Source organism: Arachis duranensis, chromosome 4 (assembly GCF_000817695.3).
Source record: "Arachis duranensis cultivar V14167 chromosome 4, aradu.V14167.gnm2.J7QH, whole genome shotgun sequence".
Taxonomy (NCBI): Eukaryota; Viridiplantae; Streptophyta; class Magnoliopsida; order Fabales; family Fabaceae; genus Arachis; species Arachis duranensis.
The window spans coordinates 115,375,576-115,400,391 of record NC_029775.3 but is presented as its reverse complement, the minus strand read 5'-3'; the positions used below and the strand labels follow the sequence as shown (position 1 = coordinate 115,400,391).

The 24,816-nt window shown below is 33.8% G+C and overlaps 1 protein-coding gene and 1 long non-coding RNA gene across 2 annotated transcripts in view; one reads left to right on the top strand and one right to left on the bottom strand.

Moving 5' to 3' along the window:
- LOC107486317 (receptor-like protein 6) overlaps window positions 1-24,816 on the top strand; it is a 77,265-nt gene that overhangs the window by 48,767 nt on the left and 3,682 nt on the right. The window contains exon 2 of the mRNA XM_052261019.1: window positions 3,002-3,145. Coding sequence (XP_052116979.1) covers window positions 3,002-3,145 — 144 coding nt within the window. The remainder of the gene's footprint in view (window positions 1-3,001; window positions 3,146-24,816) is intronic.
- On the bottom strand, window positions 10,982-12,425 carry LOC110280306 (uncharacterized). Its single transcript, XR_002374631.2, has 3 exons — window positions 12,117-12,425; window positions 11,855-11,931; window positions 10,982-11,115 (listed from the first exon to the last, which is right to left on the bottom strand). It is a non-coding gene; the product is annotated as an uncharacterized LOC110280306 (long non-coding RNA).

The following is a 24,816-nucleotide window of genomic DNA, read 5'->3' as shown; positions in this document are numbered from 1 at the left end:
CAAGGGAGAGAACTTGAGAGAGTGTTCTTCCTCCCTTTCTCTCTAATTTCAGCTTGTGTGTGTAACAAATGAGGAGAGAGATTGCTGAAAACTAGGGTTTTGGTTTAGTTATGTTGGGCCAAGGGCCCACTTTGGGTCCAATTGGCCCGGTTTGGCCCGTTCGGTCCAATCTTGGTCCGAATTCTATAAAATTGGTACCAAAATTCTCGTCTCAGTCTCCTCTATCACATTTAGCCATAAAAATCACATTTTAGGCTTTCTATAATAAATTCTCATTTATGGGTTAATTAGCCGTTAATTAACCGGGTTTTACACATTTTGGCCCAACTTCATTTTCTTTTCGGACCATAGCATGCATAAAACACATTGGGCTATTGAATTTTGGCCCACTAAAAGCATTTGCTTTCCTGGTAAGTTTGGTTTCGGATCAAGCATAGGAAGCTTTCATCAAAAATAAATATGGGCTCAGTTGCAATAACATTTTGTTTTCCGGCCCAATTAAAAACCTGCATCACAAAATTATCAATTAACATATGATTAATGAAGATTGAACTAATAATTTTGCAATTAAATATTTTAATAATGTTTGTTCATCACAAATATTAATTTGGAGTTTTCCAAACTCATCAACTATCGATTGCAATATTTCATCATCAAATTATAAATTGTTATTTTACATGTGGAGTACTTCTTCCACAATTTACATTTACATGTTCCTCTTTTTCAAATTGTTATTCCACATGTGCAGTATTGCTTCTACAATTTACTTAGAATGGATTATCATTCTTTGACCATGTCTTATTTTCTTTGTTGTAGAAGGATTTGCAGTGGTAATGACAGACCGGAAGAGTTAATACCCAAAATTGCTAGATGAAAATCAACCAATCACTATTTAGTAAAATCTTTTAAAAAAATTGAAACAAAAAACTCTTATCTATTATTATTCAATTGAAACATCAAGTACTAATTAAATGCAATAAACATACATTAAAAGTGTCATAATAATAATAATTATAAAAAATTTCATTTACAAATATTCAAATTCTACAACTTATACATATTAAGACTCTTACTACTCTTCATTTCTTAATCTCTTATACTAATTGTCAAAAATTCTTTAAATTTAATATAACATTTTTATATGTTTTTCATTCTCATTCATTTATTTTTTTCATTATTTACAAACAAAAAATCGCAAGAAAAGACAAAGTGTAGCCATTAATGCAAATCCAAAAATGAAAAAAAAAAAGAAAATACAGTTTTGTATAACTCTAATATAAATAACCCATGTCTTTTTTAAAAATAAATAAATTCAAAATCTATTTATAATATGTTCTCTAAAATATTTTTAATATAACATTTATTAAAATATACTATATAGTATAAATAATCTACCTATTCGCGCATTGCGCGGGTCTCACTCTAGTTATCTTTAATATCTGTTGTAGATTTTAAAGCTATTGAGATATGGAAACATAGAACAAAATCGATATGTCCATTATATTTTACATTATTGTCAATATAACTTAAGTAATTACTTAATCACAGTTGGTTACAGCATTAATTCTTCTGCACTCAGTTGCTGCAATGTCATAGGCTCGAGCAGCTTCCACTTGTGTGCATGTGCATTAGTTAACAAAATATTTAGAGGTTGGTTGAATTTGGTTTTAACAAAATTGCAGATGTGTTTCTTCTGTACTTCTCAGAATTTTAAAATTTTAGTTTCAGACCTGAAATTATTTCGGAAGTAATTTTATTTTGTAGTCAACTAGCAATGTTTAGTGGTCCATTAGCATGACAAATGGCGTTGACTAATAATGTGACATGCTCATTATATGCACAAAATTTTTTAATGGAACCGAAGGCAGCACTTCAATTAGTTTAGAGAAATTGATCAATAATTCAACTAGAAATGGACGTATAAGGAGGGATGAGTATGATTGATCATTACTATTGTCAATTGGAATTTAGCATCACCAATTTAGAAAAATCTTAGAGCCGTAAAGTGAAATGAATGATCACATTATTCCAATTAATCAAAACCAAAAAGCACGATCAATATTTTTCTTCTCTTGCCAAAAATGCCCGCAAAAATGATCAAAACACCATCCTAGTTGGTGCTTAAGTTCTAATTTAAATTTCATAAGCAAATTTCATTTAATTTAATTTCAATGAAGCTACTTCATTTTTTCTTGCTCAAAATGCACGCCAATATTTCTAGCTACTTCTCATAATTCAGAACTGTTGCAAGTAGCGTAAGAAGCACTACACAATGCAAGTATCAAATAATTTTTGAGAAAATTGTGTGATGGACTTATATGAAAACCCTACAGAATGGTAATGGTGGAATTTATATGTCCCTCACAAAATGATAAATCGTGTTAAAGACCAATGTTTTCTATTATTCTAAAAAAAAAGTTATTTTATTTCCCTTTGATAATATTAAAATTAAAGCACCAATGCAAAGATATCTGAACTCTCTTCCTATATAAGCCAAAGTAAGTTTACTTAGAGTCAATGATATGAAACAAATTAAAGAGAAAAAATTAAGTCTATCGATAGAATTTCTCTGCAATATGCTTTGAACTTTGAAAGGGTCTGTGGAAACGCACTTATGAATATGACGTATCATCACTATTGTCTATTGGAATTTTAGCATCACCGTCACTAATTCACTATAAAAACCGATTAGTGTCCAAAACATTTCATCCATTGAAACCAACTGCGATACAAACGACATCAATGGGGTTGTTGTGTTCTCTTGCTTTCTCCATACAGTTTCTTCTTCTTTTCACAAACTGTTTATCTTTCAATCATTCAACTAGTACTCATCATCATGAGTGCCATCAACATGAAAGCAATGCCTTGCTCAGCTTTAAACAAAGCTTCATCATAAGTAAGTATGCTTCCTACAATCCTTTCAGTTATCCTAAAACTCTTTCTTGGAATCTGTCCACAGATTGCTGCTTGTGGGATGGCATTGAATGTGATGAGCTCACAGGTCATGTCATTTCCATTGATCTTAGTAGCAGCCAGCTCTATGGTTCCATGGATCCCAATAGCACCCTTTTCTCACTTGTGCATCTTCAAAGCCTTGATCTTTCAGACAATGACTTCAATCACTCGCAAATTCCAGCCAGGATAGGTGACTTGTCACAACTGAGGCATTTGAATGTTTCTCACTTTGGTGAAACCACATTTTCGGGTGAAGTCCCAACTCAAATTTCCCATTTGACCAACTTGTTATCCCTTGATCTTCGCAGCTATATTGTGGAATCCCTTGATAATTTATTGATCAACCATTTACAACTCAAGGTATCCACTCTAAAAAGCTTAATTCAAAACTCAACAAGACTAGAACAACTTCGCCTTAATTTTGTGACCATTTCATCATCATTACCTCACACACTCACAAACCTTACATCTCTGCAAAAACTCTCTTTTCGCCATTGTGAACTATATGGTGAGTTTCCGATTGGAATATTCTATCTCCCAAACTTAACTTGTTTGAGTTTTGCGGAAAACCAAAATCTGCAGGGTGAATTACCTGCATCCATTGGAAACCTGACCAATTTAGCTTTATTGGCTCTTGGAGATAATAGCTTTCATGGTGAAATCCCGCAGTCTCTTTTTAGACTCGAAAATCTTGAAAATTTGTCTCTGGGGCAGAATTTCTTTGAAGGCCGCCTAGCACTTGACATGTTTTTGAAGCTAAAGATGCTTAATGTTCTTGATTTGTCTTTCAACAAGTTGTCCTTGTTCTCACAAAACAGGGATGTCAATGTGACAATCCTTCCTCCAATTCAATCGTTAGGGTTGAGTCGGTGCAATTTAGCCGGGCAAGTTCCAACTTGGATAATGAATCTAACCACTTTAAGTTACTTGGATCTTTCTCGAAATAATCTTCAAGGTGAAATTCCATATTTCTTCTTCAGGTTAGAAAATCTTACAGGTCTCGATCTATCTTATAACATATTGGAAGGACAGATCGAGCTTGACATGCTTTCAAAGCTCCAAAAGCTTATTTTTCTTTCTTTAGGCACAGGCAACAAATTGTCTTTTCTTGAAGGGAAGAACACTTCCAACGTAACAATTCCTTCTCAAATTCAAACGTTGGATTTAAGTTCATGCAACTTAGTTCGTTTTCCCAATTTTATACAACACTTGCAAGAGTTGACTGATCTTTTCCTATCTGACAACAGCATAAAGACAATACCGAGTTGGTTATGGAACAAAACAACTCTTCAGACTTTGGATATTTCCAACAGCCTATTAATAGGAGAAATATCCCCCTCCATATGCAACCTGCAGTCACTTGTGTTACTTGCTTTATCTTCCAACAACTTAGTTGGCATGATTCCATCATGTTTGGGAAGGTTTAGCCGATCCCTTCAAGTTTTGGATCTTGCAGCAAACAAATTAATCGGCAATATTCCTCAAACTTATGTGAGAGGAAATTCCCTTCAGTTTATTGATTTTAGTTCTAACAAGTTGTACGGTCAATTACCAAGAACACTTGTCAATTGCAGAATGCTTGAGGTTCTAGATGTGAGACATAACCATTTCAATGACTCATTTCCTTTCTGGCTAGGATCTCTTCCTAAGTTAAAGGTTGTTTCTTTACGTGATAATCAATTTCACGGAGCTATAATGTGTCCACTGAAATACACATTTCCCAAACTTCGAATCATTGATCTTTCTCAGAATGGTTTCTCAACAAAATTAACATCAGAAATAATCATGTGCTTCAAATCGATGATCATATCCAACAAAAGACAACTGGATTTCAAGGACGTGATTTATAGTGAGAATATGTCTATAGATCTTGATTGGTATTTATTTTCAATGTCCAACAAAGGAGTTGTCATGGATTATCTCGGGGGTCAATACCTTTATCACATGGTAGCCATTGATCTTTCAAGTAACAAAATCTATGGTGAGATTCCAGATATCATGGGAAATTTGAATAGGCTTGTTGTGCTCAATTTGTCCAATAACATGTTTACTGGCAGCATCCCATCTTCCTTCGGAAAGCTTTCAAATCTTGAAGTCTTGGACCTTTCTCTCAATAGTCTGTCAGGGAATATTCCTCAACAACTCACAGAGCTAACATTCTTGAGTTTCTTCAATGTGTCGTTCAACAATCTCTCAGGTCCAATCCCAGAAAATCGCCAACTTTCCACATTTGATAACAATTCATTTGAGGGAAATAAAGATTTGTGTGGGATTCAATTGTTGAAGAAATGTGAAAATCATCCTAAGCTTCCATTGCAAAAACCTGATGGTGATCAAGATTCTGAGTCAGGATCTTTCTTTGAATTGTATTGGATGGTAATTCTAATTGGATATGGGGGTGGCCTTATTGCTGGGTTAGCACTGGGAAATGCTTTCGCTGTAGATGTTTATAGGTTGCTGAAAAAGATCTTTTAAGTCACAAGTCTAGATGTTGGTCTGGGTGTAATCTTATATTATTTTTATTTTTGTGTTGGCATTTGAAGTTATTGTGTTTCTCTTATGTAAGAGTGTGTTATGTATAAATCCAAATAAAGTTTGTAAGGTAAAAAGATAAATATATTATGTTATATATCTATTTTGCTTTGCTATTTTTGAAATAAGAAAAACCATATTTTGTGTTCTTTGCATACGATAATCAATTTCCCTTTGTATTCTTATGCTTAAGCTTATTCAAGACAGGATGTTTTGTAAAATGTTAAAAAGAAGCAATTCTTTTTTCAAAAGAACAAGTATTCATTGATATAAAAAAGATTATAAGTAGATCAACTGAATTGGAGGGGAAAAACAGAAAAAGTAACTATATCTTTCTTTCTTTCCTTCAATGTTTGTGCATGTGTTAGTCCATTTTTTTAGACGAATGGTTTAACATGGTCTTGAAATTGCAAATGTGCTTCTTTTGTAGTTCTTAGAATTTTAATGTTAATTGTTTAGACTTGAAATTTCATTCTGTAAGTATTTTTATTTTGTTGTTGATTAATTGTTAGTCAGTTTGCACTATTTGTTGATGTGCAATTTATTTTAGGTGACACATGGCATTCACTAATAATGTGAAAATTTTCACACTTACAAAATTGTTGTTGTGAATGCTGGGCGAATCAAAAATTAAAATGACTTAGGAAACATAACTTTACAAATTAAGTAATAAATTTTAAAATTTAGTAGATTGAAGCAAGGTTGTAATTTTGATGGACATTTGTTGATTTTAACTTGCTGTAGTTCCAAGGTAGAGATATTTGTTTCTGAAAATTCTTCTTATCCTTTCTTCTCATCTTCCATTATGGTGATGGCTGCAGAACATTCACCAAGCAAATAGTGATTCATCTTCATCACCAACAACCCTAAAAGCAGATATATTTTTGTGTTGTGTTCAAAAATGTAAAAGGGTGAGAAAATCAAATCAAAGCACATCAATTAGCAAAAAGAACCATATAAAATGAAAGGATTTTTTTTAAAAAATAAAAAAGGAAAAGTAAATCATACGGAACCGTCCATCTGTGTTTCTCTGTTGGATTAGCAAATTAAGCAGAAGAACAAAAGTTTTTGGTACTTAAGTAAATTCTAATGGAAATTTCATAATCAATTTAATTTCTTTTTAATCATCTTCCAAGGCTGCTAATTTATGGTTTATGGTTCTAAATTAAGTATAGGAATATCATTTTTTCTGTTTTGCAATAATATCATAATATGCTGCTGATTATAACTGTTACATGTCCACTTGTATTTGTAAAGAGAGTTATTTATGTTTAAAAGTATTCAAATGAAAGACCCAAATTAAAGTCTTGCTATATAAGCCAAAGGAAGTTTACTTTATGTAGTCAAGTCTATCAGCTAAAAGTAGAGCTATGCTTGTGTTGGTTACAGAATTGGAGAGAGATTAATTAGTTTAGAAAAATTGATCAATAATTCAATCAGGAGGGAAAGATTATTAGACTTTAGAGACCAAGAAGAATGAAATTTGTGGAAGTAAAGACTCATGAAACAGACCTATGAAAGGTGACAGACTTATAGGTCCCTTACATAAATTGTGTCTAACATTGTAAATATTTTAAGGACCTATAACTCCATTATTTCAATTCAAAAATTTATTGGTAATTCTTCTTGTCTTCCCCAAAATAAACGGCAATGCAATTTCACACTCTCATGAGTATGATTCAATGATTCATCATCACTATTGGAATCAGGAATAAAATAAAACTAAAAGAAAGATGAAGATAAGGTTTGAAAGGTACCTTGTCCCCCGTGACTCTATGAGTAGAGAAGTCATGAAGTTGCATGTTCAATTAAGCATGAACGACGTCAAATGCAAAGTTGTTAGCTAAGCGAAATAGTAGGGGACAAAAGATGGTTGTTAGAGTCTCCACCCAGCGTACCCTCCATTTTAGAGTCAAATGTAAAGTTGCATGTTCAATTAAGCATGTTACAACAACTTGTTGGTGGATCCCAATTAACTGGGGTCCACAAGTTAAAAACTAAAAAAAATAAAAAAAAAAGTGGCTTGGGCCACGTAAAAGAAAAAAGAGAGACAGAGTTAAGCTTCTTTCAATTGTTTTGAAAGAAGGAAAGAAAAACAAAGCAGCGCCATCGTCCAAGAGGAGAAGAAATTTAGGGAAAAAGGACATGTCATCTTGATCCGATTAAATTGGCAAATTTATTTTATTTTTTATGAAATTTTAATATATTATTTTTAGTGTATAGATGAATATTAGAAAAAATTTGTTAATTGTATTGTCTTTTTTTTTGTTTGATATGAGATTTTTACTTGGTAGAAAATTTATGTTGATTCTATCAGTTTTAATAATATATTTTATTGATTGTTGAGATGTTCCAGTGTTACTAGGAAGATTGATTGTATATCTATTATTTTGATAGTTAAAAAATTTACTAGGCTAAGTCCAGTGATTTTTTTTCTCTTTTAAAAGTTTTTTACGATAAAATTTTGATGTTTAATTATTTAATTTCTGCCATTATATTTGATGTTTGAAGTATCTTTAATATTGCCTATTTAATCGCTGTAGAAAAATTATTTTTGGTGCTTTTGTTATTAGACAAGTTCTTATTGAATCTCAGCTTATATAAAATGTTTAGAGTAATGGCACAGAAGTTAATTTTCTTGCAAAAAAAGTACTTGTGGAGTAAGGAGGATGACAATCATGAGTTACTATTGGTGAGGTGAGATATTGTCCAAGTTCCAAAAAAGCTAAGAGGTCTGAGAGTAGGTGATGCATTCATTCAGAATATGGCTCTTTTATTCAAGTGATGGTGAAGATTTTCAAAAAAAAGATTGTCTATTATAAAAAAAAAATTGTGTGCTCCTGTAATAATTTAAATCCAAACGTTATTTTCTCTTGTCAACCTGTGCCAAAGAAAGGAGGTCCATAGAAAGATATATGCCAGTTACAGATAAATTAAAGGAGTATCAATGAGAAACAATATTATTAGAAGATTATTTTTAGAGGTAGGAGATGGTAGAAGCATTTGCTTTTGAAAAGATAATTGGCTACCATGTAGTATGTTGAAGTTAGTCTTTCCAAGACTTTTTTCAGTTTCAAACCAAAACGGATCGGTAATAAAAGATTGTGGGTTTTGAGATGGGTAGAGTGGATATAAAATTTTTAATGGAAAAGACAATTATTCCAATGGGAGTTGGAGTTAGTTAATCAACTCCATATGATCTTTCAATCAGTCATATTAATACATGGAAGAGAGGACCGACTAGTGTGAAAATTTGATAAATTAGGAGTCTATTCTACTACTTTTTTGTGTAAATTTTGCAGACTGAACTATTACCGGAGGATATTACAAGTTACGATTTTACTAATTCTATTTGAAAGGCTTGGTCCCACCACGAATTAAGTTCTTTACTTGGGTTGTGTTAGTAGGCAGAGTCAATACGAAAGAGATTAAGTAAATTTGATGTCATTAATCAAAATGATAGTATTTATATTTTATGTAAACAGGATATTAAAAATGTTTACCACTTGTTTTGTTGTTGATCCTTTGTGACTTCCTCATCAAGTTCATCTCCACATACATTGTCTGAGTTCTTTTCAACCAATTCCCTAAACAGCGAAGAGCGAAAGAGAAGGCCAAGAGCCGTGGTGGAAGACGACTTGCTGCTCGAGAATCGATACATGTTGTTATCAAGACTGATGCCTGCAGAACATTTCAAACTTTGATACACCTCTTCAGAAGCCACTACTCTTCCTGCAATAATTATTTAAAGAAAATCGTGTAATGTGTTCTTCATCATTCTTCTGCATTCCTGTCATTTATGTTTTATATTGAGAATTAATTCATATAGGTCGCATTTGGATACTCAAACATAAATACAAGATAGCTATATGTATATATTTTTTCACCTTTGAATAAAATAGAGTTAAAGTTAAGAGTTAGACTTTAGTGTACATTAAGAAAAACATTAGAGTAAAAAAAATTGCTGAGAGTTTAGTTTTCAGAATGGTGCGTCATAGTGATTGATTCTTAAATAAATGATGGGTCATGTAGTAATTGTTATCAATGATCACTTATCGCTTTATAGGTCATTGCAAGCTAAAAAAAATGGTAGTCATAGTAAAAGCATCTCTTGAGTTTTATGTGTCAAAAGTATTAAGTGAAGAGGAAGCTAGGGAAGTTTGTGGTGGCAAAAGCTCTCTTTTCGAGACTGTGAACTATATGGTGAGTTTCCAATCGGAATATTCTATCTCCCAAACTTGACATCTTTGAATTTTGCAAAAAACCAAATTCTCCAGGGTACATTACCTTCATCCATTGGAAACCTAACCAATTTAGCTTCCTTGGTTCTTGTAGATAGTGGCTTTCATGGTGAGATCCCTCGCTCTCTTTTTGGACTTGAGAATCTTGTAACTTTAAATTTAGCTTCTAATTTTTTCGAAGGCCGCCTAGCACTTGACATGTTTTTGAAGCTAAAGATGCTTAAAAATCTTGAATTGTCTTACAACAAATTGTCTTTGTTCTCACGAAATACGGATGTCAATGTGACAATCCTTCCACCAATTCAATGGTTAGGATTGAGTAGGTGCAATTTAAATGGAGAAATTCCAACTTGGATAATGAATCTAACCACTTTACATACCTTGCTCCTTTCCCAAAATGATTTTCAAGGTGAAATCCCATATTTCGTCTTCAAGTTAGAGAATCTTACGGATCTTGATCTATCTGGTAATTTGTTGGAAAAACAGATCGAGCTTGACATGCTTTCAAACCTCAAAAAGCTTACTTATCTTGGTTTAGGCGGAGGCAACAAATTGTATTTTCTTGAAGGGAAGAACACTTCCAACGGAACATTTCCTTCTCAAATTCAAATTTTGGATTTAAGTTCATGCAACTTAGTTCATTTTCCCAATTTTATACAACACTTGCAAGGCTTGACTGGTCTTTTCATATCAAACAATGGCATAAAGACAATACCGAGTTGGATGTGGAATAAAACAACTCTTCAGACTTTGGATATTTCCAACAACATATTGATGGGAGAAATATCCCCCTCCATATGCAACCTGCAGTCACTTGTGTTTCTTGGTTTATCTTCCAACAATTTAGTTGGCAAGATTCCACCATGTTTGGGAAGCTTTAGCCAATCTCTTCAAATTTTGATGCTCGATGAAAACAAATTGACAGCCAATATTCCTCAAACGTATGTGAAAGGAAATGCCCTTCAGTTCATTGATTTTAGTTCTAACAAGTTGCATGGTCCATTACAAAGAGCACTGGTCAATTGTAGAATGCTAGAGCTTCTTGACCTGAGTCATAACCATTTCAATGACTCATTTCCTTTCTGGTTAGGATCTCTTCCTGTCATGACCCGAACCAAGCCATGACTGGCGCTCAAGGGACAAGTCTCTCAGCAAGTCAAACGACTAAATTTTCAGAAAAACGGACAGAATCTCCTCTGTTTTTAGGATCTTACCAACATAAATATTAACTCTCTGTATTAATAATAAACCTCCATTTCCATAATCTAGATTTTGAGCAAAGGTTCCATTACATAATTACTTAGCCCTTGGAAAGAAGAAGGGCTCACCAAAATGACTAAGCTCTACTGAGGGGCAGGTGGAATGGAACCTGGAATGACTCCTGTATCTGAAAAATATGGGAATATAATAGGGCGAGTTTTGCAACTCAGTGAGCAAACATTACATCTATAACCCACACGAGACAATACAGAGTTTACCTTGAAAATTATATTTCTTTTCAGAGATGAGAAATTCATATTAATTAATTATACAAACATTAGATAAATAGTTAAACGGATGAACTGAAATGGGAGTTCTCATTCCAGAAGTCAAATCAAATCAAATATTACACATCTAGGGCGGCTCCACCTCTAAGGGTAACCCTTTCCTCTAGTGTGTCCGTACGGTATAACAGATCCAACGTGTGGCCTACACGTTAGGCTAACAACGCCCCTGCTAGCTGAGGTCTGAGCCAGATGCATCTAGGTTAACGTCATAACCGCCGTTAACTACGAGTTTCTAGTCAGAGTCTCCCAAACCAATCCAAACCAAATCACTTATAAAAATCTCTAGTGCTTATAACATACTACTAAATTCCATAGCAAATCAATATATATAGGATTGCATACTAAAATTTAATTAAAATTTACATAAGGTCAAATAAGAAAACATTTATACTTTACAAAATATATAAATATCATCTCGTGTGTATTTTTATAAAATTGTAAGTTTCACAAATCAATATTTATTTTCAAAAATTCAGAAATCACAATAATAAAATATTTTCAAACTCCAAAATTAATGATTCAACATAGATATTGATAATAATATATTTAAAAACAATTATAGATATAATATCCACTCACAACTTGATTCCAAATAACCGGAAGCAACTCTGAACGCGTCAACGAGCTACAAAATGATGTCCAATAATTCTACAACTCTAGAAATATGACAATAATGATATTTGTGAGCTACTACTATTGTCAATTAACATAATCTTACTCACCTTGACAAAAGCCCCAAATTTTCTAACCCCTAATAACCCTAATTCGGATTTATATATACCCATAAATATAGAGATGACAAAAATTGGAGATATGGCTAATTATTGAGTCAAAGAGTTACCTTGAAGCCTCAATAATAACCGAGACTCAAAGTTGAATGCTTCCTTCACTCATTAAGTTGAAATTTTCTAATTTGGAGATTTTGAGAAAATGAGATTTGAATAAATGGAGATAGAATAGAGAAGAAAAGGAAGCAAGATGATGGAGGTAAATTTAATGATATTGAGTGGTTGGTTGCAAGGAGAAGAGATGAAGAAATCTAGTTGGTAAGAGAAGAGAAATGAGGGTTTCACATTTTGATTTTTTTGAAAGAAAATGAAAGGGAAGGAGAACAGAGGGGGAGGGAGAGTGTCGAAGAAGATGAGAAGAGAGAAAGAAAATTTTTAAGTGGGAGCATGTGCCCCTCACGTGTTCTCAACCTCTCTCTCTTTTCTTTCTTTTTTTTTTTCTCACACTCTCGGTTATTACACTTCCTCAGTTAAAGGTTGCTTCTTTTCGGGATAATGAATTTCACGGAGCTATAATGTGTCCATTGAAATACACATTTTCCTAGCTTCGAATCATTGATCTTTCTCAAAATGGTTTCTCAAAGAAATTGACATCAGAAATAATCATGTGTTTCAAATTGATGATCATATCCAACAAAAGACAACTTGATTCCAAGGACGTGATTTATAGTGAGAAAACGTTTCTGGATATTGATTCGCTTCCATTTTCAATGTCCAACAAAGGAGTTGTCATGGAGTATCTTGGGAGTCAATACCTTCATCACATGGTAGCCATTGATCTTTCATGTAACAAAATTTCCGGTGAGATTCCAGATATCATGGGAAGTTTGAATCGTCTTGTTGTGCTCAATTTGTCCAATAACTTGTTTACTGGCAGCATCCCATCTTCCTTCGGAAAGCTTTCAAATCTTGAAGTCTTGGACCTTTCGGTTAATAGCCTGTCAGGGAATATTCCTCAACAACTCACCGCGCTAACCTTCTTGGATTTCTTCAATGTGTCTTTCAACAATCTCTCAGGTCCAATCCCAGCAAATGGGCAACTTTCCACGTTTGATAATAATTCATTTTGAGGGAAACAAGGATTTGTGCGGGATTCAATTGTTGAAGAAATGTGAAGATCCTCCTAAGCATCCATTGCAAAAACCTGATGGTGATCAAGATTCTGAGTCAGTATCTTTCTTTGAATTGTATTGGATGGTAATTCTAATTGGATATGGGGGTGGCCTTGTTGCTGGGTTAGCACTGGGAAATGCTTTCGCTGTAGATGTTTTTAGGTTGCTGAAAAAGATCTTTTCATGTGTGTAATCTTAGATTATTTTATTTTTGTGTTTCTCTTATTTAAGAGTCAGCTATGTGTACTGTAAAGCCAAATAAAAGTAGGCAAGATAAAATGATAAATATAGTGTGTTATATATTTATTTTACTTTTTTTATTTTTGAAATAAGAAAAGTTATACTGTGTTCTTTGCCTATAATAATCCATTCCCTTTGCATACTTTCTCTTATGCTTATGCTTATGCTTATTCAAGACATGATACCTTGTTATAAAAGTAAAAAGAAGCCATTATTTTTTCAAACACAAGTATTCATTGATATGAAAAAGATTATAAGTAGATCAATTGGGCCAACAGCAATAACAAAAATGAGATTTTCTAACAAAACTAAAAGTACAACCAACATCCAAATTCCAAATATGAGAGAAGAAAAATAAAACTAATGTAGAAATATAGAAAACTAAAATCTTTTTAGTGAAAGAGTTACTAACTATAACATGAAATTTCTTTTGCTTTTCTTTCTGTTCTTTTTTCAAGATGAAAAGTCAACAACACCATAGAAGGAAGGAGAAGCAATGATGATCAAGTTCTCTCTTTTTTGTAGTAAGAGCACTAATTTATTTCAGAACTGAATGGAGAGTAAGAAATAAATTATAGCAAATAGGATCTTGTTAACTACAATTAAGGTATGTTGAAGTAATTGGTATACTGATTTCTTGCAGTTAATCCATTCTATATATGTTAATGGTTCACATATATAACAACAAATTGGATCATGTTTGATGAGTTTGAAAAACTCTAAATTAATATTTGTGATGAACAAACGTTATTGAAATAATAAATTACAAAATTATTAATATGTTTTTCATTAAACATGTGTTAATTAATAATTTTGTAATGCAGGTTTTAATTGGGCCGAAAATAAATGAATTGCAGCAAGCCCAAAATCAAAACTTGCAATCAGCCCTATTTAATGTTTCCTACATTATGGCTGAATGGTTATAATAGATGTTGGGCCAGAATAAATCTTGTTACTATAAGCCCAAAGAAAGCTTTCCTATTTATTCAAAGAGTGATCCAAAAGTTCATCAGGAAAGCAAATGTTACTAATTGGGCCAGATTAAATTTTATTGCTATCAAGTCCAACATTAATTTTTTATGAATGTTTCCAACCTTGGTCCGAAACCAAGTTAAAGAGAAAGCAAATTGGCTTCATGCTTTCCAACGGATTCCATTTCTTGTTAAAGATGGATTTCAAAACTTAATATGCTAGCGTTGGAAACATGAGAGAGAACTTGACTTTGATTTGATGGGAATCATTATGATCAATGCAGCACGCCACTCAAAGCAAGGGAAGTAAAAGCAATCCATCAATTTGTTCCATTTCAATTAATTGCTTTTACTTTAACTTCACATATTCTCTCATCTCTTTCCTTCTTCTCCTTCGGTTATTGACCAGGAAACAATGGAAGCTAAGTTCAGCTACCAAAAGGAAGAAGAAGCTGCATGCATCAAGACCATCAAGCTAATGATGGCAAGAAAACATAACAAAATAAAAGTATGCTATGGCTGAGATTATCACCAAAAGTGGTAAGATTTGGTGAGGTAATCTCGGATCCCTCATACTCAAAAAGAAAGAAGAAGATTCTGCCAGCAAGTAAGAGATTCTGGGAGGCATGGCTTGTCTCTGATTCTGCTCAACCACCACAGGAAGTAGCTAGAGTGGCGAAGTGATGGAAGAGGCAGAGATTGGAGCAGATGAAGTCATCATCATCATGAAGCATCAAGGGCCAAAAATCCATCTTGGAGAGCAAGCCAAAGATGGAGCGCTCGGATTGATGAAGAGTGATGACCAAGGAAGAACTAGAGGTATCTGCATGTTGGGTTTTGCATGAGTTTTCTCTTCTCTCTCTGTGGCCGAACCGGTTCTGTTTTGAAGGAAAAGAAGCTAAGCTCGGTTTTGTGTTTCAACTGTGAAGGCTTCACTTCTCTATAAAAGGGGTGAACAGTCACGGTTTGATTCAAGGAAAGAAAGTGAGAGTGCAAGGCACAGAAGTCTCATAGCTACCTAAGCTTACAGATTTTCTTCTCCTTCAATGTATTCTGTTTAGTATTTTTCTGTTTAATTTTGTCATGTCTTGAGTCTCATGGAAAAAGGCAAACAATGAGGTTTGTATGAAAAAGCCATAGAGCAGAAAAAGTCAGAGAGTGCAAAATTAAAAGAAAAAGCCATAGATGTCCTTAGAGGTCCTTTGTTAATCTATGTTGTGTTTCATGATTCTGTGGGAATCCCCTTATAAGTTGGGTTAGCACTTTACAATTTGTAATCTGGATGATTATAGTGGAATTCCATCATTGTTGTGATGGAGACTAGATGTAGGCTGCACTGCACTTAGCAGCTGAACCAGAATATATCTGGGTGTAATCTTCTCTCTCTCTACTTCTTCATTTCTGTTTCTGCTGCACAGGAGCTAAAATAAAAAATGTCTCGTGCCAAGTGACGAGACAAAAGTAAAAAGTCTCGTGGCTAGGGACGAGACAAAAACAAAAAAGTCTCCTCAAAGACCAGAAAGTGTAATCAATAAAAAGGGGGCTAAAATTCAACCCCCCTTCTCTTAGCCACTGAAATCATCAATGTTAAGTCTGAATTATTACATTTTCATACACTCTAGTCTGTTAAAGGGTGACAAGCATACAGTAGTGACTTGTGACTCAAGAGAGGCAGAGAAGTTGTTATAGTTTAGCTTGGAATCAATTCTGTTATGATATGAGTGGCTGCTATAGTTTGTTAGAGTTGGTTATAACAAATTCCGATAGAATCCATCACATATAATGGAAACAACATGATCGTGTATTAATGACTTGGACAGTTGCTTCTATGAGCCTTTCCTTCAAAAATGAAGTTGTGCATTACCTCACCTTTGCTGAGATATGGGAGAAGATCACATACATCTTCATTATTTCATCAAGAACTAGGATTCAAAGCTTAAGAAAACTGGCACCATTACTGAATATCTGACCTCTGTGTTTGCCAAGGTTCCATAGTCACCATAGTCTTCTGCATAAGATAATGTTTGAAAGTTGATACATATATGATTATCAGATGAGATATCATATAAATTACAGATCGCCATATTTTGGAAAAATCTTAAAATGACATGACGCCATATTAGTCTAAACTAGAAAGCACGATAAATATTTCTTTTTCTTGCTCAAAATGCACGCCAATATTTCTAGCTCTGTCTCAGAACCCAAAACACATGAGCTGGCTAAAAGAACAATACAAATGAAAGGAAATTTTTTAAGAAGAAAAAAGGAAAAATATGGACATGTACATCTATGGCTGCCTGTTGGATTAGAAAATCAAACAGAACAACGAAAGTTTTTTATGCTAAGTTCTAATTAAACTTTTATAATCAAATTTTAATTTAATTTAATTTCTTTTTTTGCACCTGCTAAGGCTGCTAATTAACTGTTTCTGGTTGTAAATTAAGTGGAGGAATACCATTTTTCTTTTTTGCAATATCATAATAGGCTGTTGATTTTAGCAGTTACTTATCTACTCGACTGCCTGTAAAGAAAGTTATTTCTGTTTAAAAGTATTCAAAATTAAAGAACCAAAGTCTTCCCATATAAAGCCAAACTAAGTTTACTTTATGTAGTCAAGCTTTACTTTTAGTAATGGTGGTTTAAAGGTTAGTTGAAATGCAGGAGAAGGCATTTGGAAATTTCACTATTGAAACGCAACCTATGATGTTAAAAAGGTTGGAATATGAAACTTGTAATTGATGTCTTACCTCTCAAGTATCTAGTATGAAGTTAGGTTGAGATAACATTGGTTTTATTATGATGAATTGAACGATAACACTAATCCTTTTGGCCCAAAACAGGACAATCTTGATTTATTGAATTCTAAATTTGTCTTCCCTACTTGGAGTGAAGATGGTGCATGGCAGATAGCAAACAATGAAAAGGTAAAAAGTAGAAATTAAGGGAAAATGGTAGAGGAGTTACGAGCAAGAGGGTTGAAGGCAAGCTCTGAAAGAAAGAAAATACTTTCTCAATAATACAAAAAGAGACAATAAATTAGTCACTAGTATAAAATACTTTCTCAATTTAAATGAACAAGAATATGCAAGAGATAACACAATCGATAATTTAAAGCAACAATAGATTTAGCTAAGTGATTATTTACGGCAACAAATTTAAAGTCTAGTGATGATTTCCAACAAATTCAACTTGGTGATCTTTTCCAACAATACAAAAATTTGCTCAGTCATATGTTCAGCATCAAACTCATTTACAGCAACAAGTTCTACTTTCACCAATAAAAGAATTTGCTCAGTCATATGTTCAGCATCAAATTCAATTTACAGCAACAAATTCTACTTCCAGCAACAACAAAATTTGCTCAGTGAACTAAAAATTGCACCTAAAAGTATACTGTGAAAGAACTACAATACATATGAAATAGAAAGCAGAGACAAGAGAGTGATGCTATTCTTCTGCATAAGATAAGGTTTGAAATAAAGTTAAACAAATATACCTATACTGCTGCTTTAAATGATGACTATGAGATACAATATATACATACGGATGGCCATATTATGGAAAAATCTTAAAAATGACATGAATGGCCACAGTATTCCAATTATTCTAACCCAAAAAAGCAGGACCAATATTTTTCTTTTCTTGCCCAAAATGCACGTCAATATTTCTACCTCTTCTCATAATCTCAGAACTGTTGCAAGTAGTGTTAGAAGCACCACATAGAACTGTTGGCACCATATCCAACTTCAATGCATGTTCCAATAAGTAAAAGGATGAAAATCAAAACACATATGTTAAAAAACAGAAGCATATAGATGAAATGATTTAAAAAAAAATACAGAGAAAGAAAAATAAATAAGTAGACCTCAAACTAGGGCTGACAATGGGTAGGGTAGGTAGGGTTTGGACTCTACCCTAACCTTATTTGCGGGTTGAAAATTTTATTAAAACTCTACCCTACCCTACCCGCGAGTTGAGAATCTTTCAATCTTAACCCTATCCACACCCTAAAATTCTAAACGCTACCCTATCCGCAGAAATATCAAAATTTTCAAAGTAAATATAAAATTCAATCATTTCGAATTTTATACATATTAATAACATAAAAATAATAAACTAATACTCTAAATTACTAAATTAACTAACTAGTTTTAGTGGTTATTCACTTATTGTAAGTCATTACATAAGGGAGGTTATATGTTCAACTCTCACTTCCTTCACTATATATACCTAATTTTTATAAAATATGTATTATATATGAGGTGCGGGTAGGATAGGATAGGGTACGCCCTAAACCCGTACCCTACCCTACCCACAGGCATACCCGGACCGTAAATAATAAGATTTTGTTGCTAACTTCTAGTTAAAATTTCATAAACAAATTTTAATCTAATTTAATTTCTTTCTAATCACCTGCTAACCCCACTAATTAATGGTTTATGGTTGTAACTTAAGTGTACAAAAAGTTGTATAACTGTTTTTAACGGTAATATCATAATATTACTTTTGGAAGTTACTTTTGTATGTGTTCTTCAAGAAAAGGGTAATAAGACAGGTAAGTTAAGAAAAATTTTGCCATATCATATAAGTCCTTAGGAATAAAAAGAGTTAAATAAGCTCTGATGATTATCAGTGGCTAAAAGAATAGGGAGTTGAATCTTAACCCCTTTTTTTCAGTAATATTTGTTGCCTTTTTAAACTCTTTGAGGAGATATTTCTATCTGTTTTTTGTCTCGTCACTAGTTAAGAGACATTTTCTTTTTGTCTCATAACCAATGAGGAGATATTTTTATATCCTGGTTCAGTTGTTAAGTGCAATGTTGCCTACATCCAGTCTCCATCACAACAATGATGGAATTTCACTATAACCATGCAGATTACAAACACCAATTCTCCCTAGGAACTACCCTTCCTATCCGGGACAAGTCCAGAATCTAATTCCAATACTGAACTTGACTTGGTAACCCACCAAGCTTTCAACTGCAAAGTGCTAACCCAACTTGCAAGCGGATTCCCATAGAATCATGAAACACAACACAGATGTACAAAGGACCTCTAAGGGCATCTATGGCTTTTTTTTCTTTTAATTTTGTGCACTCTGCCTTTTTTCGCTCTATGACTTTTTCATACAAATCTCACTGTTTACCTTTTTCCATGAGACTCAAGACAGGCAAAATTAAACAGAAAAATACAAAATGAAGAACATTGAAGGAGAAAAACTTCTATTAGCTTGGGTAGCTATAAGAACACTGTGCTTTCACTCTTTTCCTTGCTTCAAGCCCTAGCTGTTCTCCCTTATTTATAGAAGGAGAATCCTCCAAGGTTGAAACTCTTGAACCGAGCTAATCTTCTTCTTCTTCAAGCTAAAACCGGTTCAGCCAGAGAGAGAGGAGAGGAAACCGAATGCAAAACCCAACATGCAATTACCTCTGTGTCATCTCTTCACACCAATCTTCATCAATCCGGGTCTTCCATCTTGATTTGCTCCTCAAAAAGGATTCCTAGCCCTTGATAAGTCCTTGATGTTTGATAGCTCCTCCTGCTCTTATCTTCTGCTTCATTCTCCACGTAGCTACAGTAGCTACCTCCTGTGGTGGTTGATCAAAAGTAGAGACGAGTCATGCTTCCAAGGGATCTTCTTCTTCTGACCAAAGTGGATCTCATCCATTTTTGGGTATGGAGATCTCAGCCACACCATACTTCAGATTTTCCTTTTCTTGATGCCATCATCACTATGCCTTCATGCTTGTGCATAGCTTCAACTTCTTTCTTCTGATAACTTGCCTTAGCTTCCATATTTCCTGTGAAGTGACCAAAAGTGATGAGAGAAAGGAGAGATAAGAGAGAAAACTTTCAATGTGATTTGAATGAAGGAATTAAAATGAATTAATTTTTACTTCCCTTTTGCTTAGTGCCGTGTGTCATCATTAAAGGCCATCAAATCAATTTCTCTTTCTCTTTCATGTTTTCAATGCTTGTATTAAATCCAAGTTAATAAAAATTTGAATTACATGACCCAAGTGAGTGGGTAACCGAATTCAATCAAGCATTTTCCTTTTCTTCCTTGTTTTCAATTCGGACCAAATTCTTTGGTCTTGTAACAAGGATTTCAATTGGGCTTGTTTAACAATTTCCTGGCCCAATTGACATATCAATGATTCAGCCAATGTATTAAACATTTTTGCATAAGGCTGAATTTTATCTTTCCATTGGGCTTATTATTTTTTGACCCAAAGCAAAATCTGCAAGTAACAAAATTATTAATGAGCATATATGAATTAAAAATCAAATTAATAATTTTGCAATTAATTATATTAATAATGTTTGATTATCACTAATTTAATTTGGAGTTTTCCAAACTCATCAATCTCCCCCTTGATAACAAACGTTATTATTAAAAAATTGAAAAGGGATTAGAGTTTAGAGTACTCCCTTTGAAGATTTTGATTCCTCCCCCATTCCAATTGTTACATAGCTCTCCCTTAATATATGTCATTTTATCAAGGGAAGCATTACCTATAACATTTTTATCTAGCCTAAAGCCACCATGTATTCAACATATGGTCTTTTGAAATGTTGAATGGCTTGATTTATGAGCAGAAGTAGAGTGATAAACAAAACTAATTTGTTATCATATAAATGATTTTCTGCTCAATACAAACATAAAATCCTAAGTACAGAGTACATTTCAATCAAAAAATCATCAATTGATAATTTCAAAAATTTGCTGCCAAATTATTTGATTAAATAAACAACATTTTCCAGCCATCATATCAAAGTAAAGAATATCAGTTTATACAAGGAAAACATTTTTAATCAAACATAATCATATCAGAGCACAAAAATTATCCAACATTTGTTCAACATATCAGAGCATAAGAGAATTATAATTAAGTTCCAAAAAACAGCAAACATTTCAATAGATCATAATCATTGGAACATAAAGTTTATGCACAGGGGTGATCATGAATCAAAAAAGATTTCAGCCCTGTATTTCAGCCCCTGTTTCTTTCAATTTTTCAATTTTTTCACCTTTTTCTCCTCCTTTTGTCATCAATGTAGAACCTGCAAAAAAAATAGATGACAACGGTATGCAAACAAATAGAACAATAACCATAATATCACAAGAGTTCAAGACAATATCAATGGTCCAGAGTATCCAACAGCATACAGAATACCAAAATAACAAAATAGAACCAGAGTTCAACAAGTGACAAATAGATCAATCATCCTCTTTCTTTTAATTTGGTCCAAACTTTTTCATTCTCATACGCCTGTTTTTGAGCAGCCTTGTAGGATTGCACCATTAATTTTGACATATTTGATAATTCAGTGAGGAACTCTTTGATGGATTCTCCAACCTTTGCTGGCTTGGTAGGGCAGCTTTCGAGATCACTATCAGAATATGCAGTTGGCACAGAACGTTTTCCTTTGTTGCCTTTCATAGAGCCCGAAACTCCTCCTCCTTTGATTGTAGAAACTTTATTTTCTACAGCCTTATTAAGTAGATCAACATTAAAATATTCAAAGATGCATGTAAGAAAGATTCCATAAGGAAGATTAGCCTTTTTGGTACTTCTAACACACTCCCACATGTGTCTCACCATGAGATATGCAAAAGAAATAGGAGATGAAGTAATAATAGCAAAAAGCACTAAGGTATCAAAAATAGTTACTCTGTGGTATGAACCACTCTGAGGCATCAGAATGTGAGTGATGATTCTGTGAAGCAGTGCTCTTTCAGGGCCAAGAGCCTTGTGGGTTGGAACTATGCCATCCAGACCGGAGAGGTTCTCGCAGGTTTGGTTCAGAGCTATCTGATATGTGACCCCAACTTGTGAATCCCATTTTTCTGTCATATAAGCGGCTGCTCCTTCATCAACATATCCCAAGGCAGCACTGATTGTTTCTCTATTCAGAGACATGTGAACCTGCTTGACATAGGAATGGATTGCACCATCAATAAACCTCATGTTCGCATAGAACTCGCGAACCAAGGCAGGATACACAGATTTCTGAATACTGAACAAATGAGTCCATTTTAGCTTTTCAAAGAGAGTGACAAAGTTGATTCCTTTTGCAGCAAGGGATTCTAAGTTCACTATGTGGGATACACATAAGTGACGCTTCTTCGGAACTTCATTATGAAACTCATATGAGGCACATGAGTTAAATCTTCCTGGATCAAAGTGTGAGTGGCCCTTGTTATATTTGTTTTTTAAATCAAGTGATTCCAGATTTGGTGGTTCCTTGGTGTTGCGTAGAGTATATCCTTTCCCACGTTGAGTGCTGCGACCCGAGGCATGAGGAGTTGCTTTCTTTGGAGGTGAATGAGGCAGAGATGATCGAGACTCCTCTTCTTCTACAATCGGTTCTTTATCCTTTCCAGATTTCTTGCGAGAGGTCTGCCTTGGATGAATGACCTTTCTCCTCATGGTTTCAGTTTGCTTGGAAGAGGGTGAAGGAGATGAAGAAGATGTAGAGTGTATGTGAATGTGAGTATGAGTTTGAGGTGTAGAAGTAAATGGAGGATTTTTAGAGATAAGGGTTCGGCTACTTCTCTTTGGTGCAACCTTCTTTTTCAAGTTATGAAAATGGAGAAGGGAGAGGGAAGATAAAGAGAGGTCGAAGAGATTGGAGAGAGGTGGGAGGTTATGAGAACATTTAATGCTGAGTGGAGAGAGAAGGTTAAATGGGTAATGGACCATTAAGTGGCGCGGTTAACCAAGGAAAGAATTTTAAAATTAAAACTTGAGAAGTTAGCTCCTAGAATTAAGGGATAGGGAAGGAAAAAGATTTTGATGTGACAACAACTCCTTTCTACAAGATTTGATATGACAACTTCCAAAAATATGATTAAAAATTGAGGAACTAAAAACGGGTCAGAGTAAGGTCAAAAAGGTTTGGTGGGACCCAAGATAATTAACATCAGTTCAGTCTCCCCCTGTATCATGCCCCGTTTATCACGTCCTGAAATTTGTCTCCTGCTTTCCTACGAGACAAAACCAAACAGAATAAAAGAATTTCAGAAATTGTCAACAGAATTTAATTCTAACATTCTCAAACTGTTTCTTAGAGAGCAGAATCTGTTTTCACACAAGGGTTTAATAAAAATGTCAGCAATTTGTTCTTTGGATTTTACAAATTGAATATCAATAGTACTCTTTTACACATGTTCTCTAATAAAATGATATTTAATTTCAATGTGCTTGGTTCTTGAGGGCAGAACAGAATTTTTAGAAATGTTTATAGAACTCATATTGTCACAAAACAAGGGTATACTATTGATTTTTAATTTGTAATCCTCCAACTGAGTTTTCAACCAAATTAATTGTGAACAACATGCAGATGCAGAAATGTATTCAGTTTCGGCTATGGATAGAGCCACTGTGGCTTGTTTTTTACTAGACCACATGTTAAGTGAGCTTCTAAGGAATGTGCTCTTTCTATCCACCCGATCTCTCGCATAATCTGCATCACAAAACCCCCCACAAAAATCATCAGATTTAGGATACCATAAGCCATATTCCCTTAATATATCTAATGATGCGTTTAACGGCCGAAAGATGAGATTCCTTTGGGTGAGATTGAAATCTCGAATATACACCCACACTTTGAACAATATCCGGTCTAGAGGAGGTAAGATACATTAGTGAACCTATTATTCCTCTATACCGTGTTTCATCCACATCTTTGCCATCATCATCCTTTTCAAGCTTAGTGTTTGGATGCATGGGGGTTCCCATATGTTTGGAATTTTCTAGGCCAAATTTCTTGATTAATTCTTTAGCATACTTTCCTTGGTGAATAAAAGTACTACTAGGAGTTTGTTTAATTTGGAGGCCAAAAAAGAATGTTAGCTCTCCCATTAAACTCATTTCAAACTCACTAGTCATGAGTTTTTCAAACTCTTCACACAAGGATTCATTGACCGATCCAAACACTATATCATCCACATAAACTTGAACAAGGAGAATATCATCATTAGATGCTTTAATAAATAAAGTAGTATCGGTGGTATCCCTTTAAAATTGATTTTTTAATAAGAAGGAACTAAGCCTTTCATACCAAGCTCTTGGTAAAAAAAAGATATTTTTTACATAATAAATGAATAAAAAGTATTTTTATCTTATTTTATCTAAATATAATTGATAAATAAAAAGATATTTTTATATTAGATGTCTAAACATAAAATATCATTAAAAAAATATCTTTTTTCGAGAATGATGTCCAGAATGAACTTGAGTGAGAGAGAGAGAGTTAATTTTGTGGAGGATAATAACCAAGCTGAGAGGTTTTACGTGCAGCGGTTAAATTCAAGTATTTGGCAGCGAAGTGTGGAAAAATGGCATGAATGTCGCAGACTTCCTGCATTGCTTTGAACTTTGAAAGGGTCTACAGAAGCCGCCACTATCAATAGTTTTCTTGTC